Source organism: Tachypleus tridentatus, unplaced genomic scaffold (assembly GCF_004210375.1).
Source record: "Tachypleus tridentatus isolate NWPU-2018 unplaced genomic scaffold, ASM421037v1 Hic_cluster_2, whole genome shotgun sequence".
Classification (NCBI taxonomy): domain Eukaryota; kingdom Metazoa; phylum Arthropoda; class Merostomata; order Xiphosura; family Limulidae; genus Tachypleus; species Tachypleus tridentatus.
The window spans coordinates 51726468-51747108 of record NW_027467782.1 but is presented as its reverse complement, the minus strand read 5'-3'; the positions used below and the strand labels follow the sequence as shown (position 1 = coordinate 51747108).

Sequence of the window (20641 nt, the reverse complement as noted above, 5' to 3'; positions counted from 1 at the left end):
TAATACAGTTAATATCTTATGTACACAAAACTAATACGGTTATATCTTACATACACAAAACTAATACAGTTAATATCTTATATACACAAAACTAATACCGTTAATATCTTATATAGACAAAACTAATACCGTTAATATCTTACATACACAAAACTAATACCGTTAATATCTTATATACACAAAACTAATATCGTTCGTACTTTATATACACAAAACTAATACCATTAATATCTTATATACACAAAACTAATACCGTTAATATCTTATATACACAAAACTAATACCGTTAATATCTTATGTACACAAAACTAATGCCGTTATATCTTATATACACAAAACTAATACCGTTAATATCTCATATACACAAAACTAATACCGTTAATATCTTATATACACAAAACTAATACAGTTAATATCTTATATACACAAAACTAGTACCGTTAATATCTTATATAAACAAAAATAATACCGTTAATATCTTACATACACAAAACTATTACCGTTAATATCTTATATACACAAAACTAATACCGTTGATATCTTATATACACAAAACTAATATTGTTAATATCTTATATACACAAAACTAGTACCGTTAATATCTTATATAGACAAAACTAATACCGTTATATCTTATATACACAAAACTAATACCGTTAATATCTTATATACACAAAACTAATACCGTTAATATCTTATATAGACAAAACTAATACCGTTAATATCTTATATAGACAAAACTAATACCGTTATATCTTATATACACAAAACTAATACCGTTAATATCTTATATACACAAAACTAATACCGTTAATATCTTATATACACAAAACTAATACCGTTAATATCTTATATAAACAAAACTAATACAGTTAATATCTTATATACACAAAACTAATATCGTTCGTTCTTTATATACACAAAACTAATACAGTTAATATCTTATGTACACAAAACTAATACCGTTATATCTTACATACACAAAACTAATACAGTTAATATCTTATATACACAAAACTAATACCGTTAATATCTTATATACACAAAACTAATACCGTTAATATCTTATATACACAAAACTAATACCGTTAATATCTTATATACACAAAACTAGTACCGTTAATATCTTATATAAACAAAAATAATACCGTTAATATCTTACATACACAAAACTATTACCGTTAATATCTTATATAAACAAAACTAATACAGTTAATATCTTATATACACAAAACTAATATCGTTCGTTCTTTATATACACAAAACTAATACAGTTAATATCTTATGTACACAAAACTAATACCGTTATATCTTACATACACAAAACTAATACAGTTAATATCTTATATACACAAAACTAATACCGTTAATATCTTATATACACAAAACTAATATCGTTAATATCTTATATACACAAAACTAATACCGTTAATATCTTATATACACAAAACTAATACCGTTAATATCTTATATACACAAAACTAATACAGTTAATATCTTATATACACAAAACTAGTACCGTTAATATCTTATATAAACAAAAATAATACCGTTAATATCTTACATACACAAAACTATTACCGTTAATATCTTATATACACAAAACTAATACCGTTGATATCTTATATACACAAAACTAATATCGTTCGTACTTTATATACACAAAACTAATACAGTTAATATCTTATGTACACAAAACTAATACGGTTATATCTTACATACACAAAACTAATACAGTTAATATCTTATATACACAAAACTAATACGGTTATATCTTACATACACAAAACTAATACAGTTAATATCTTATATACACAAAACTAATACCGTTAATATCTTATATAGACAAAACTAATACCGTTAATATCTTACATACACAAAACTAATACCGTTAATATCTTATATACACAAAACTAATATCGTTCGTACTTTATATACACAAAACTAATACCATTAATATCTTATATACACAAAACTAATACCGTTAATATCTTATATACACAAAACTAATACCGTTAATATCTTATGTACACAAAACTAATGCCGTTATATCTTATATACACAAAACTAATACCGTTAATATCTTATATACACAAAACTAATACCGTTAATATCTTATATACACAAAACTAATACCGTTAATATCTTATATACACAAAACTAATACAGTTAATATCTTATATACACAAAACTAGTACCGTTAATATCTTATATAAACAAAAATAATACCGTTAATATCTTACATACACAAAACTATTACCGTTAATATCTTATATACACAAAACTAATACCGTTGATATCTTATATACACAAAACTAATATTGTTAATATCTTATATACACAAAACTAGTACCGTTAATATCTTATATAGACAAAACTAATACCGTTAATATCTTATATACACAAAACTAATACCGTTAATATCTTATATAGACAAAACTAATACCGTTATATCTTATATACACAAAACTAATACCGTTAATATCTTATATACACAAAACTAATACCGTTAATATCTTATATAGACAAAACTAATACCGTTATATCTTATATACACAAAACTAATACCGTTAATATCTTATATACACAAAACTAATACCGTTAATATCTTATATAAACAAAACTAATACAGTTAATATCTTATATACACAAAACTAATATCGTTCGTTCTTTATATACACAAAACTAATACAGTTAATATCTTATGTACACAAAACTAATACAGTTAATATCTTATATACACAAAACTAATACCGTTAATATCTTATATACACAAAACTAATACCGTTAATATCTTATATACACAAAACTAATACCGTTAATATCTTATATACACAAAACTAGTACCGTTAATATCTTATATAAACAAAAATAATACCGTTAATATCTTATATACACAAAACTAGTACCGTTAATATCTTATATAGACAAAACTAATACCGTTAATATCTTATATAGACAAAACTAATACCGTTATATCTTATATACACAAAACTAATACCGTTAATATCTTATATACACAAAACTAATACCGTTAATATCTTATATAGACAAAACTAATACCGTTATATCTTATATACACAAAACTAATACCGTTAATATCTTATATACACAAAACTAATACCGTTAATATCTTATATACACAAAACTAATACCGTTAATATCTTATATACACAAAACTAATACCGTTAATATCTTATATAAACAAAACTAATACAGTTAATATCTTATATACACAAAACTAATATCGTTCGTTCTTTATATACACAAAACTAATACAGTTAATATCTTATGTACACAAAACTAATACCGTTATATCTTACATACACAAAACTAATACAGTTAATATATTATATACACAAAACTAATACCGTTAATATCTTATATACACAAAACTAATATCGTTAATATCTTATATACACAAAACTAATACCGTTAATATCTTATATACACAAAACTAATACCGTTAATATCTTATATACACAAAACTAATACAGTTAATATCTTATATACACAAACCTAGTACCGTTAATATCTTATATAAACAAAAATAATACCGTTAATATCTTACATACACAAAACTATTACCGTTAATATCTTATATACACAAAACTAATACCGTTGATATCTTATATACACAAAACTAATATCGTTCTTACTTTATATACACAAAACTAATACAGTTAATATCTTATGTACACAAAACTAATACGGTTATATCTTACATACACAAAACTAATACCGTTAATATCTTATATAGACAAAACTAATACCGTTTGTACTTTATATACACAAAACTAATACCGTTAATATCTTATATAAACAAAACTAATACCGTTAATATCTTACATACACAAAACTAATACCGTTAATATCTTATATACACAAAACTAATACCGTTAATATCTGATATACACAAAACTAATATCGTTCGTACTTTATATACACAAAACTAATACAGTTAATATCTTATGTACACAAAACTAATACCGTTATATCTTACATACACAAAACTAATACTGTTAATATCTTATATACACAAAACTAATATCGTTCGTACTTTATATACACAAAACTAATACCGTTAATATCTTATATACACAAAACTAATATCGTTAATATCTTATATACACAAAACTAATACCGTTAATATCTTTTATACACAAAACTAATATCGTTAATATTTTATATAAACAAAACCGTTACTGTTAGTACCTAATATAAACAAAACCGTTGTTGTTGGTACCTAATATAAACAAAACCGTTATTGTTAGTACCTAATATAAACAAAACCATTACTGTTAGTACCTTATATAAACAAAACCGTTACTGTTAGTACCTAATATAAACAAAACCGTTATTGTTAGTACCTTATATAAACACAATCGTTACTGTTAGTACCTAATATAAACAAAACCGTTATTGTTAGTACATAATATAAACAAAACCGTTATTGTTAGTACCTTATATAAACAAAACCATTATTGTTAGTACCTAATATAAACAAAACCGTTATTGTTAGTACCTTATATAAACAAAACCGTTACTGTTAGTACCTAATATAAACAAAACCGTTGTTGTTGGTACCTAATATAAACAAAACCGTTATTGTTAGTACCTTATATAAACAAAACCGTTATTGTTAGTACATAATATAAACAAAACCGTTATTGTTAGTACCTTATATAAACAAAACCATTATTGTTAGTACCTAATGTAAACAAAACCGTTATTGTTAGTACCTTATATAAACAAAACCGTTACTGTTAGTACCTAATATAAACAAAACCGTTGTTGTTGGTACCTACTATAAACAAAACCGTTATTGTTAGTACCTTATATAAACAAAACCGTTACTGTTAGTACCTAATATAAACAAAACCGTTGTTGTTGGTACCTAATATAAACAAAACCGTTATTGTTAGTACCTTATATAAACAAAACCGTTATTGTTAGTACATAATATAAACAAAACCGTTATTGTTATTACCTTATATAAACAAAACCATTATTGTTAGTACCTAATATAAACAAAACCGTTATTGTTAGTACCTTATATAAACAAAACCGTTACTGTTAGTACCTAATATAAACAAAACCGTTGTTGTTGGTACCTACTATAAACAAAACCGTTATTGTTAGTACCTTATATAAACAAAACCGTTATTGTTAGTACCTTATATAAACAAAACCGTTACTACCTACTATAAACAAAACCATTATTGTTAGTACCTAATATAAACAAAACCGTTATTGTTAGTACCTTATATAAAGAAAACCGTTATTGTTAGTACCTTATATAAACAAAACCGTTATTGTTAGTACCTTATATAAACAAAACCAATCCATTATAACACTTCATTTTTAAAGTGTTTATTTTACGAACAACCAGGTAACATCTTCTAGAAACATGGTACACCAAACACAGAAAACCCTTTTAAAGTTTCTTACAGACAATCAGAACACTTTTTGTACAAACGCAGGAGACTTTTCTAAAGATTCTATTTTACAAAAAACAAAGATTTTTAGAAAGTTAAATTGTATGGAAGCTTCACTCATTAACGAAAAGAATCCAAACACTAACAGACACAATTGGTGGAACGTATAACTGAACTGCCAATCACTAGTACACCTGGCATTATTACCTTCAGTTTAACACTTGTTGTAGTTATCATTATTTTTATATCTCATAAAATAATTAAATATATAATATTATAGTACATGTATATACTTAGTATTACAACTATATTATGACAGTAAAATAATGAGATAATATTTATATATTATCACACGGCAGACTCAAGAACTAGAATATCACAAGTAGTTCTATAATCTACCAAATATTATTATATCAAACAGGTGTGTGTACTAATTCTGACAATGTTGGTTAAAATATTAAAATGTTGTATATATATCTGTTGTATATATATAAGTTTTTTAAAACTTTTTATTAACATTTTAAAGTAGGGGCTTGAATGAACTATTATTTTTAATGTCAAGATGACATTTAGAAACCTTCAATTTGTGTTGTTTTTTTTTATCTTTCACAAACCAATCGCCCGTACACAGTCCTAGTGGCTAGGAGGCAAGGTTTACAATACGGATAGCCCAACTGTGTTGCTCGGGGCTAAACAAAGAAACAGAATAAGCTTCATTAGAACACACACGAGAATATCCCAACCTTTCATTCAATGACTAATACGATTTACTACATACACATACCTGGTTCACCAAGTGTGTAATATATACATATAGGTAGTTCACCAAGTGTGTAATATATACATATAGGTAGTTCACCAAGTGTGCAATGTATATATATAGGTAGTTCACCAAGTGTGTAATGTGTACATATAGGTAGTTCACCAAGTGTGTAATATATACATATAGGTAGTTCACCAAGTGTGCAATGTATATATATAGGTAGTTCACCAAGTGTGTAATGTATACACATACCTGGTTCACCAAGTGTGTAATGTATACACATATCTGGTTCACCAAGTGTGCAATGTATATATATAGGTAGTTCACCAAGTGTGCAATGTATATATATAGGTAGTTCACCAAGTGTGTAATGTATACACATACCTGGTTCACCAAGTGTGTAATGTATACATATAGGTAGTTCACCAAGTGTGCAATGTATATATATAGGTAGTTCACCAAGTGTGTAATATATACATATAGGTAGTTCACCAAGTGTGTAATATATACATATAGGTAGTTCACCAAGTGTGCAATGTATATATATAGGTAGTTCACCAAGTGTGTAATGTATACACATACCTGGTTCACCAAGTGTGTAATGTATACACATATCTGGTTCACCAAGTGTGCAATGTATACACATATCTGGTTCACCAAGTGTGCAATGTATATATATAGGTAGTTCACCAAGTGTGCAATGTATACACATATCTGGTTCACCAAGTGTGTAATGTATACACATATCTGGTTCACCAAGTGTGCAATGTATATATATAGGTAGTTCACCAAGTGTGCAATGTATAAACATATCTGGTACACCAAGTGTGCAATGTATACACATATCTGGTTCACCAAGTGTGTAATGTATACACATATCTGGTTCACCAAGTGTGCAATGTATATATATAGGTAGTTCACCAAGTGTGCAATGTATATATATAGGTAGTTCACCAAGTGTGTAATGTATACACATATCTGGTTCACCAAGTGTGCAATGTATATATATAGGTAGTTCACCAAGTGTGTAATGTATACATATAGGTAGTTCACCAAGTGTGCAATGTATAAACATATCTGGTACACCAAGTGTGCAATGTATACACATATCTGGTTCACCAAGTGTGTAATGTATACATATAGGTAGTTCACCAAGTGTGTAATGTATACACATATCTGGTTCACCAAGTGTGTAATGTATACATATAGGTAGTTCACCAAGTGTGTAATGTAAACACATATCTGGTTCACCAAGTGTGTAATGTATACATATAGGTAGTTCACCAAGTGTGTAATGTATAAACATATCTGGTACACCAAGTGTGCAATGTATACACATATCTGGTTCACCAAGTGTGTAATGTATACATATAGGTAGTTCACCAAGTGTGTAATGTATACACATATCTGGTTCACCAAGTGTGTAATGTATACATATAGGTAGTTCACCAAGTGTGCAATGTATAAACATATCTGGTACACCAAGTGTGCAATGTATACACATATCTGGTTCACCAAGTGTGTAATGTATACATATAGGTAGTTCACCAAGTGTGTAATGTATACATATAGGTGGTTCACCAAGTGTGTAATGTATACATATAGGTGGTTCACCAAGTGTGCAATGTATACACATAGGTAGTTCACCAAGTGTGCAATGTATAAACATATCTGGTTCACCAAGTGTGTAATGTGTACATATAGGTAGTTCACCAAGTGTGCAATGTATATACATATCTGGTTCAATAAGTGTCTAGTGCATACATATATATATATATAGGTGGTGAATCAATGTTCTTAAATTATGTATATCCTAAAGAAACTGTAGACCAAAATTTGTTTTTATTTGCCATTGTAAATTTGTGTGTGTGGTTGAATGAATATAAGACTAGAAACCTAAACAAAGGCTAACCCTAACTTGTCCTAACTGTACTTTGTAAATTACTTATTATCACTGTTGAAAGATTAACATTTTTGTTTAGTTATATTTACTTCCATGGTAATGTGCTTCCATCTTCCATCGAAGGTTTGTTCTTATATCAAACCATGACACACACATTTATGAACAAACTTCTGTTAACTAAGCACTAAAACACGTGCTCAAATGACATAGTTCAGGCACGCTCTTAACATGTCACGTAAGAAACTTTCTTATGTCCAATGAAGTTCTAGACCTCTGGAGTAATTACTGATTCATAAAATGAGTTTAGCGATTCTAAGTACGTTCGTACAATTACATAACACTTTTTCCATGCGAACTAGAATATGTTATTCATATGATCGAATATTAGGGTTAAGTTTTGTGCTACGTAGCAGCACTCTTTTGGTCTTCTCAGTTTGTACTTTGTTATTAGTAATGGAATCCGCACATATTTATTAGTAATGGAGTTTACACGTATTTGTTTGTTAATTAAGTCCATTAATTAGGTTTAATTGAGTAACTTATTACGAATTTCTCAACACGTTTCTGGTAGCTTTTAGTTATGTGTGTGAGTATTATGTTTCACATATTTATTTCTCTATCTTATAATTATCGTTACAGCAGTAACATGATTACCACCTAGCAAATCATCTTTACCGTAGTTGAGAAAATTATTTGTACGTCTTGACTGAAAAACTTGCGAAATAAATGACCTCAATGCCATCGTGGCGGGTCGAGGTCACGTGTGACGATGGCCAGGTGTTACATGACGGACATATATCGGATAAAACGGACACGAACCTGTCCTTCTCACAGGTGGAAGAGTGGTTGGATGACCATCAAGAAAATGCAGTGGACTATTTCCTTCGAAAAATGGATATTACGTTTATAAACCGTTGGCTAATGATCCACGGATTTTTGTCTATCCGGGAATACGTCAGTTCTCGGCGAAATTCGGAGACATTGGCCAATAGTGACGAGCCGTCCCCCGTCGAAAGAGCTTCAGGCTACTTCAGCGACGGGCCAGACACAACCTCCAACAGGCGGACAAATTCAAAAAAATATTTACGTCAAAAATTTGCTCGATCAAAGAAGATTGGCAAACAATATAAGTGCGAGAAGATAAGTCAGAGCGCCGACAGTCCCACCCACGTCCGGAGAAGCAGTTTACGGGACTTACGGAGGTTTCTCTCTCTACCTTCCCGATCTATTTACATGTTGAATCTCCTCACTGAATCCAAGGTTCGAATACCGCGATTACCCTCAAAAGGTTTGGACTCGAAACGCGAGCTTCGATTCTTAAACGAAAGACAGTTCTTTCTGGAGAGTGTTCAGGAGATAGCCCATGACCTAAATGTCACGAGCTTAACCCACAAAATTACCACCAATTTGGCTGTATTTGTGGACTCAGACTGTGCTTCACTGTTCCTCGTCGAAGGGACAAAGGACAGGCGACTGCTCGTCTCCAGGAGGGACAGCGGGATAGGCAGTCTTATGATTAACTCAGGAAAAAACAACCAAATCAAAGTTCCTTTGGGAGCAGGGATTACGGGTCACGTGGCCACTACTGGCGAATCAGTGAACTTAATCGATGCTTATGAGGTACTGTAATAAACTAAGTAATGCATATATAATACCTGTCTATTTACAGTTTCAATATATGTAAACATACTTCACATAAACTAATGGAACTAATACTTTATTATATAGTAATAAGAATATACGTTACATAAACTAATACTTTATTATTTAGTAACGTAAACATACATTACATAAACTAATAAAACTAATACTTTATTATAAGTAATAAGAATATACGTTACATAAACTAATACTTTATTATTTAGTAACGTAAACATACATTACATAAACTAATAAAACTAATACTTTATTATATAGTAATAAGAATATACGTGACATAAACTAATACTTTATTATTTAGTAACGTAAACATACATTACATAAACTAATAAAACTAATACTTTATTATATAGTAATAAGAATAATCGTTACATAAATTAATACTTTATTATTTAGTAACGTAAATATACATCACATAAACTAATAAATCTAATACTTTATTATAAGTAATAAGAATATACGTTACATAAACTAATACTTTATTATTTAGTAACGTAAATATACATTACATATACTAATAAAACTAATACTTTATTATTTAGTAACGTAAATATACATTACATATACTAATAAAACTAATACTTTATTATATAGTAATAAGAATATACGTAACATAAACTAATACTTTATTATTTAGTAAACATACTGTAATATATTTAATTTACTCCTATATAATTAAATTTAACGTTAGTAATTTAAAGAAGACGACATGTAACTGGTTTCATATTTTACTAAGATATAAATGTGTCTATCATACAATCAAGTTAATGTTAATCCACAGGACCCAAGGTACAATGATGAAGTCGATAGAATTTATGGCCATAAGACAGCATCGTTTCTATGTATGCCCGTTCGGAATGCTGATGACGAGATTATAGGTGTTGCTCAAGCGATAAACAAAAGTGGCAAGCAGCAGTTTACCACGGAAGATCAAAAGGTTGGCTAAATTAAAAAAATCCCGTTTTAACTTTTCTGTGTAATTTGTGTTTAGAAAAACAATAACTTATAACTGATTTGTTAAAATTGTTTTAAACAAAAATAAAGAATTATAAACAGTGTAATTTGTGTTTAGAAAAACAATAACTTATAACTGATTTGTTAAAATTGTTTTAAACAAAAATAAAGAATTATAAACAGTGTAATTTGTGTTTAGAAAAACAATAACTTATAACTGATTTGTTAAAATTGTTTCAAACAAAATAAAGAATTATAAACAGTGTAATTTGTGTTTAGAAAACAATAACTTATAACTGATTTGTTAAAATTGTTTTAAACAAAAATAAAGAATTATAAACAGTGTAATTTGTGTTTAGAAAACAATAACTTATAACTGATTTGTTAAAATTGTTTTAAACAAAAATAAAGAATTATAAACAGTGTAATTTGTGTTTAGAAAAACAATAACTTATAACTGATTTGTTAAAATTGTTTTAAACAAAAATAAAGAATTATAAACAGTGTAATTTGTGTTTAGAAAAATAATAACTTTTAACTGGTTTGGTAAAATTGTTTTAAACAAAAATAAAGAATTATAAACAGATACAAAGAAGAACAATTTATGTACAGAAGTTTCTGTTTCATTTGAGCACATTGTTGAGGATTTCATTGTTAGTTGAGGTGACAGAGCTAAGTTCATTAGTAAGCAGTACAAACCTTTAGCAAGCAGTACAAACGTCTACAACTTCCAATTTCACTATTTCTTTTGTCACTGGACGTTTATTTTTCGCTGTCTCTATGGAAACTTAAAATACTAATTAAGTGATGTAATAATAACTTCTGCACATAACCATCACACACGTTTTGTTTCTCATTTTAAAAAAAGGTGCCTTAGCTTTTGTATTCCAAGAATCAATATTGTTCAGAAACATGAATGGAGATCTTAACTTAATCATGTGGATTACAGTTTGGAAGACAGTCAAATAAAAAACATCCACAGATATATTAAAGGTATGAAGTCAACGTAGTAAGATACACCCACAGATATAACATGGGTATATATAAAGTCAACGTAATAAGATACACCCACAGATATAACATGGGTATATATAAAGTCAACGTAATAAGATACACCTACAGATATATTAAGGGTATGAAGTCAACGTAATAAGATACGCCCACAGATATATTAAGGGTATGAAGACAACGTAATAAGATACACCCACAGATACAACATGGGTATATATAAAGTCAACGTAATAAGATACACCCACAGATATATTAAGGGTATAAAGTCAATGTAGTAACATATACTTACAGATATATTATGGGTATATATAAAGTCAACATTATAAGATACACCTACAGATTTAAGGTGGATACGTAGGAGAAAACTGTATTGAGTGATTTGATAGACTTGTTATCACGTTAATATTTGACTCGTTAGATTGGATCTCAGATTAATTAGTGACTTAACAGGGTGGATTTTACATTAATAAGTGACTTGATAGACTAGATTTCACATCAAAAACTTACTTGATAGACTGAATGTCACTTTAATAAGTTAATTGACAGACTGGATGCCACATTAATAAGTAACTTGATACACTAGATTTGACATTAATAAGTAACTTGATACACTAGATTTGACATTAATAAGTCACTTATTAGACTGGATACCACATTAATGAATGATTTGATAGACTAGATTTGACATTAATAAGTGACTTATTAGCCTGGATGCCAAATTAATAAGTGACTTGATAGACTAGATTTGACATTAATAAGTAACGTATTAGCCTGGATGCCACATTAATGAACCATTTGATAGACTAGATTTGACATTAATAAGTGACTTATTAGCCTGGATACCACATTAATGAATGACTTGATACACTGGGTGTGACATTAATAAGTCACTTATTAGACTGGATACCACATTAATAAACGACTTGATAGACTAGATTTGACATTAATAAGTGACTTATTAGCCTGGATGCCACATTAATAAGTGACTTGATAGACTATATTTGACAGTAATAAGTTACTTATTAGCCTGGATACCACATTAATAAACGACTTGATACACTAGATTTGACATTAATAAGTGACTTGATAGACTAGATTTGATATTAATAAGTGACTTATTAGCCTGGATGCCACATTAATAAGTGACTTGATAGACTAGATTTGACATTAATAAGTGACTTATTAGACTGAATGCCACATTAATAAGTGACTTGATAGACTAGATTTGACATTAATAAGTGACTTATTAGTCTGGATGCCACATTAATAGATGACTTGATACACTGGGTTTGACATTAATAAGTCACTTATTAGACTGAATACCACATTAATAAGTAACTTGATAGACTATATTTGACATTAATAAGTCACTTATTAGACTGGATACCACATTAATAAGTGACTTGATAGACTAGATTTGACATTAATAAGTGACTTGATAGACTAGATTTGATATTAATAAGTGACTTATTAGCCTGGATGCCACTTTAATAAAGGACTTGATACACTAGATATGACATTAATAATTAGTGATTTGATAGTGCTTAACATTTTATACAGTTTATAGGCTAAATAATTCATTCACAATAATAAATTATCAGCCTATCAATACATGTGGTTGAAATTTCTATATAAAGATATTGTGGGTTTTTTTAGTTATGGAACAGACAAAGAAAATGTAAGACCACTAAAACACCACTACATCTCTTTGTGCTCATCACCTCGTGGCCTGGATAGGGCGTATCCTCTCATTGGTCACCAACCTCTACTGGCTGAAATGAACTGGCCTTAAGATAATAATAACACTGATTAGATGTCTTCACAGTAAAAATTCTTGTTAAAGGTTTATGAATATTTTTTAGTGAATTTCTATTTCTGATTCTACTATTCTAGAAATAAAACAGTTGAGTTTTGTTAACCGTGATATACAGTAGTTAACTTGTCTCATGTTTCATATTTCTAGCTTGCCAAAACCTACCTAGAGTTCTGTGGTATTGCTTTAACAAACGCCAAGCTTTTCGAAATGTCTCAAAAAGAGTACGAAAGAAATAGGGTAAGAAACAGGGTGCTTGTTTTCTGTTATGCTAACCCTAATAAGAAACACGGTAAGATTGTATATTATATGGTGTGTTTGTTTTTTGTTATGCTAACCTTAACAAGAAACACGGTAAGATTGTATATTATATGGTGTGTTTGTTTTCTGTTATGCTAACCTTAACAAGAAACACGGTAAGATTGTATATTATATGGTGTGTTTGTTTTCTTTTATGCTAACCTTAACAAGAAACACGGTAAGATCGTTTATTATATGGTGTGTGTTTTTTTTTATGCTAACCTTAACAAGAAACACGGTAAGATTGTATATTATATGGTGTGTTTGTTTTCTGTTATGCTAACCCTAACAAGAAACACGGTAAGATTGTATATTATATGGTGTGTTTGTTTTCTGTTATGCTAACCTTAACAAGAAGCACGGTAAGATTGTATATTATATGGTGTGTTTGTTTTCTGTTATGCTAACCCTAATAAGAAACACGGTAAGATTGTATATTATATGGTGTGTTTGTTTTCTGTTAGGCTAACCTAAACAATAAACACGGTAAGATTGTATATTATATGGTGTGTTTGTTTTCTGTTATGCTAACCTTAACAAGAAACACGGTAAGATTGTATATTATATGGTGTGTTTGTTTTCTTTTATGCTAACCTTAACAAGAAACACGGTAAGATCGTTTATTATATGGTGTGTGTGTTTTTTTTTATGCTAACCTTAACAAGAAACACGGTAAGATTGTATATTATATGGTGTGTTTGTTTTCTGTTATGCTAACCCTAACAAGAAACACGGTAAGATTGTATATTATATGGTGTGTTTGTTTTCTGTTATGCTAACCTTAACAAGAAGCACGGTAAGATTGTATATTATATGGTGTGTTTGTTTTCTGTTATGCTAACCCTAATAAAACACGGTAAGATTGTATATTATATGGTGTGTTTGTTTTCTGTTATGCTAACCTTAACAAGAAACACGGTAAGATTGTATATTATATGGTGTGTTTGTTTTCTGTTATGCTAACCTTAACAAGAAACACGGTAAGATTGTATATTATATGGTGTGTTTGTTTTCTGTTATGCTAACCTTAACAAGAAGCACGGTAAGATTGTATATTATATGGTGTGTTTGTTTTCTGTTATGCTAACCCTAATAAGAAACACGGTAAGATTGTATATTATATGGTGTGTTTGTTTTCTGTTATGCTAACCTTAACAAGAAACACGGTAAGATTGTATATTATATGGTGTGTTTGTTTTCTGTTATGCTAACCCTAACAAGAAACACGGTAAGATTGTATATTATATGGTGTGTTTGTTTTCTGTTATGCTAACCTTAACAAGAAGCACGGTAAGATTGTGTATTATATGGTGTGTTTGTTTTCTGTTAGGCTAACCCTAACAAGAAACACGGTAAGATTGTATATTATATGGTGTGTTTGTTTTCTGTTAGGCTAACCCTAACAAGAAACACGGTAAGATTGTATATTATATGGTGTGTTTGTTTTCTGTTATGCTAACTTTAACAAGAAATAAGCTGAGATCGTATGTTATACATATATGTTCTGCTAACCTTGACAAGAAACAAGGTTTTATTCTGTCTATAGATATTTCTTAAACTCAACGAAGTATATATTTGACTTTATTTCGTATACAGTATCACTATAATTACAAGTGATGAAAACATTCTAAAAACTTTCCATATTTATTCTACTAAAATCTTCCAAAACTGTATTATTCATGAAATACTTCTTAAACTTTAAAACTTCACGAGTCACGCTTTTATAGAATCGGAAACTTGGTCTTAGCTTTATATTATATGTTCATAAAATGTTTAAATTTGAAAATTTGGGAAGTTACGTTATGTAATAATTGAATATTATGTTGTGAATAACGAACATTATTAAGTAACTTTCAACGTGAATTCTCGTATTTGTATTAATAGAAATAACTGATATTGTTCCTCAACTCACTAGAAAGGCTACACCATCATCGTATGTTAAGTTATCACATGGTTTAATGTTTGTAGTAAGTAATTTTCTATTTATAAAATATCTACAGTCGCTGCTAGAGGTTGTCCATGATTTATTCGAAGAACAAACGTCACTAGAGAAAGTTATCCTTAAAATTATGCAGAGGGCGCAACGGTTGCTGAAGTGCGAACGAGCAGCTGTTTTACTTCTTGTCGAGGGCTCTGACAACGAGGTTAGGCCTTTTTACGAAGTAAATTTGTATTAGTAGTAATTATTTCCTGATTTAGCTTGATGATAAAAGTGTGGAGATCGAAAAGTAACTTATATTTATGTGTTCAACTTTTATACTGTATTTTAAAATATTATATTCTCACCTCATTCATAAGGACTGAAAACTTCGAATCTTTATTATTTTTATCTTTAAGATTTTCTTTATTAATACTGAAAAAATTATAATTCATCACAATAATAATAAAAATCGTGCGAACAATTTTTATAAAATAATTCTGACACAAAAGTACGTCATAAAAGGCAACAAGAATTATTAGATATTCAAAATAATTTGTATTTCTGTATGACTGAATTAATTATAACGTAATGACTAGAAATATATAAAACCATTGCTTTCATTACACCTATACTTAGATAAATCAACCAATACATTGAAATAAACTCGTTCGGAATATATTGAATCTTACCATGTAAATTAACTATTTTGTTTCAGAATTCAACCACTATTACCATGTAAAGGAATAACTAATTTTATTGTCGTCAGAAGAACTAGAACATTCTTCCAAACACATTTTAAGTTACTACATTATAGTGTCGTTTTCCGAGACACATTTTCTGACATCAAATATTGTCGAAAGCAAAGCATATTTTTACTTTATTGGGACGTCATAGGATTAGTTCCCAAGAAACGTGTTTTTAGAAGAATTACATTGTGGAGAAAACGTCTTCTGAATTTCAAAAAACAACAATTGGTAACCTTGTCCTTGAACCAAAATCACTGAAAGTGAATGTGTTATAAAACTACAGGGCTGAGTACGTTATCTTGTTAAAACCGTTTTGAATATTCAAGTCATTTGACAACCGATATAACCGCCTTCTAGAAAGACACGTTTCATAACTGATTATTAACAATGATAATGTAATAATAAAAGTTAGGTGCGAATATTGTACTTGTAACCCAATTTATATTGGATTCTATTGTCTTCTATTTATATATATATATATATTATATCGTAGGGTATTTATAATTTGATTTGTACTGAATAATATTATAATTATCCCTTACTGGTGGTATTTATAGTGAGAAACTTCTAATTTTAAAAACAAAACAAAACGTTTATCATTTCGTAAGTAGTTTTAACCGAACGTAATCAATCTTTGTATATATCTAATGAGCAAAATATCCTACTCTATGTAAAATGTTTTCTTACTTATATGATAACGTTATTTTGAAATGATTTTGGAATCTGACGAAGTTGTTACAGTCCATGTCACCTCGTTTTGTCTTCTTCTTTATAATGACTGTACTCTTAATAATAGCCCTGTAGCCTAGTTTTATACCGCAGAAAAGCTCCATCATAAAGCTGTCATGTCCAAAGCACCCCTCCTCTATCTGCTACTTTCCATAATCTATGTTGTGTACGAGGAGAATGGCTTTCTAGCGGGCGTTTTAACAGTTCGATCGTAACAAACGCCCTAGGAGTTGGATACAGACTTGACCGATATGTCTTCTTATTTAATAGCACGTTTCACTTTCTAGTTGCTTGGATAATGGGACGGTATATCGTGGTATAACTTGTGGAAGGAGATTCTTCTTATATAAGTTGCATTCTCTTAACCAAGACACATGGACGGATTTTGTCACTGACTGATGTTTGTGTCCATAAATCCTAATCTTTTTACAAGATGCCGCACTTTGCTTACTACGGCTTGGTACGACTTGTTGCAAGTCTTTTTCTGTATGAAACTGACACCTTAAGTTAATCCATATTCATTTGTTTTCCAGTTCCATTAAGCACAAGATATATCAACGTCTTGGAAACTGTAAACTTGAGATCTGAACAGATGTTTATGATCTAAGTGTTTGAATCTAAAAAAAGATTTTATATACTGTCCCCCAAAACGCTGACTTTTCGATTGCTTACTTTAATAACGCCCCCAGTGTCAAAATATTGTTCTAGTACATTTTGTTCCACACAACATTATATCGCCATGCTATTTGTTGATTCAAGTATTCAAAATTGATTTAATCCGTGATGACGAGAAAACCCACTTGTAGAGAAAAATATATATGTAGAAACGGCTGGTATGGGCTGAGAAAATATTTTATGTAGAGGAGCGAACAACAAAGAAGGTCTAAACGTTGTTTGCTCCTCAACTTAAAAAATTTCTCAACTCATACCAGCCGTTTTACATGTATATAAAATCGCTTTAATATAATGTACTCAACATTTTGAATACAAAATGTTAGAAAGCAAGAAAAAAACGTTTCTTATCTGGTTAATGAAGCTCGAACACAGTTGTCAACTTATTTATTTCAATAACCAGAAAGTCCCCACATGTATCAGCGCTACGTTCATGGATTTACAATTCGATTCCCGGAGGTGGACAAGGCAGATAGCCCAATGTGGCTTTGCTATAAAACGATTAACAATAAGATAACAAGAATAACATGTTTTATATATACTATTTCTTAACCAGTTTTAAACCAGAACAACATGTTTTATAGATACTCTTTCATAACCAGTTCTAAACCAGAACAACATGTTTTATAGATACTCTTTCATCACCAGTTTTAAACCAGAACAACATGTTTTATAGATACTCTTTCATAACCAGTTTTAAACCAGAACAACGTGTTTTATAGATACTCTTTCATCACCAGTTTTAAACCAGAATAACATGTTTTATAGATACTCTTTCATAACCAGTTTTAAACTAGAATTACAAGTTTATTTAATAACTCCTGACGACCTTTTCTTAAAGCAGAGTGTATAAAAATAATATTATTTGATACTTAGTTTTGACTAACAGCACTTTGTATATACTTTGTTATAGGACTATCTGTTTAGGATTAATACATCCATGTTATTAATATTTTTTAAGTTAAAACAACTGAAAAATTTTACAGAATGTGAAATTTTCAAAGACATTTGAGCTATCATCTCCACCCCTCGCTCCAATGTCCCCCGACACAAGGTAAGGTAAAGATATGTATCCTTCACTATATTCTAACTTTAACCTGAGTACATCACTTTAATTTACTAAACATAATTCATGTTCAAGACCTAAAAACTTTGAAATATTTTTTAACTTTTTCCTTTTCTTTTCGTTAGTGTAAAGATGATGCCAAGTTATGTCTCAACCTCTATAAATTATAGATGATGCCAAGTTATGTCTCAACCTCTATCAAATTATAGATGATGCAAAGTTATGTCTCAACCTCTATAAATTATAGATGATGCCAAGTTATGTCTCAACCTCTATAAATTATAAATGATGCCAAGTTATGTCTCAACCTCTATAAATTATAGATGATGCCAAGTTATGTCTCAACCTCTATTAAATTATAGATGATGCCAAGTTATGTCTCAACCTCTATTAAATTATAGATGATGCCAAGTTATGTCTCAACCTCTATTAAATTATAGATGATGCCAAGTTGTGTCTCAACCTCTATTAAATTATAGATGATGCCAAGTTGTGTCTCAACCTCTATTAAATTATAAATGATGCCAAGTTATGTCTCAACCTCTATTAAATTATAGATGATGCCAAGTTATGTCTCAACCTCTATAAATTATAGATGATGCCAAGTTATGTCTCAACCTCTATTAAATTATAGATGATGCCAAGTTATGTCTCAACCTCTATTAAATTATAGATGATGCCAAGTTGTGTCTCAACCTCTATTAAATTATAGATGATGCCAAGTTATGTCTCAACCTCTATAAATTATAGATGATGCCAAGTTATGTCTCAACCTCTATTAAATTATAGATGATGCAAAGTTATGTCTCAACCTCTATTAAATTATAGATGATGCCAAGTTGTGTCTCAACCTCTATTAAATTATAGATGATGCCAAGTTATGTCTCAAGCTCTATAAATTATAGATGATGCCAAGTTATGTCTCAACCTCTATAAAATTATAGATGATGCCAAGTTATGTCTCAACCTCTATTAAATTATAGATGATGCCAAGTTGTGTCTCAACCTCTATAAATTATAGATGATGCAAAGTTATGTCTCAACCTCTATAAATATCTTAAGATAATCAAAGGGAAATCTGAGAATTTAGTTAGAATACGTGTAACTTTTAGATTACATTGGTTTCAAAAACAAACTACATTCAGTTTCTTTTGGTTTCATAGTTCATAAGAAACTAAATTTAATTCCTCTTGGTATCATAAGTTTATAAGAAACTAAATTCACTTTCTTTTGGTGTCATAAGTTTAAAAAAAACTAACTTCACTTTCTTTGGTGTTATAAGTTTATAAGAAACTAAATTCAACTTCTTTTTGTTTCATAAGTTTCATAATAAACTAAATTCACTTTATTTTGGTTTCATAGTTCATAAGAAACTAAATTCGCTTTTTTTTGGTTTCATAAGTTCCATAAGAAACTAAATTCACTTTCTCATGCTGTCATAAGTTTATAAAAAACTAAATTCAACTTTATCTGGTTTCATAGTTCATAAGAAACTAAATTCACTTTATTTTGATTTCATAAATCATGGTATTTATTTTCAGTTCCTTTAGGTCACAAACTTGATAAGAAACCTATTGCTGTTTCTCTAAGTCTCATGTTTATTAACAAATTCAATATTAGATTCCACGACTTTAGGAAAGAAGTAATCACGACCTTTGTGGATTAT

General features: G+C 29.2%; 1 protein-coding gene across 4 annotated transcripts in view; it reads left to right on the top strand.

Moving 5' to 3' along the window:
- Nucleotides 1-20641, top strand: part of LOC143242887 (dual 3',5'-cyclic-AMP and -GMP phosphodiesterase 11A-like) — a 103773-nt gene that overhangs the window by 61010 nt on the left and 22122 nt on the right. For 3 of the 4 annotated variants that reach the window (XM_076486491.1, XM_076486492.1, XM_076486490.1), the window contains exons 2-6: nucleotides 8744-9724; nucleotides 10545-10700; nucleotides 13692-13781; nucleotides 15842-15985; nucleotides 18896-18963. In XM_076486491.1, the coding sequence (XP_076342606.1) occupies nucleotides 8831-9724; nucleotides 10545-10700; nucleotides 13692-13781; nucleotides 15842-15985; nucleotides 18896-18963 (1352 nt within the window). In that variant the 5' untranslated portion in view covers nucleotides 8744-8830. The remainder of the gene's footprint in view (nucleotides 1-8743; nucleotides 9725-10544; nucleotides 10701-13691; nucleotides 13782-15841; nucleotides 15986-18895; nucleotides 18964-20641) is intronic. The other variant, XM_076486489.1, reaches the window with a different exon arrangement.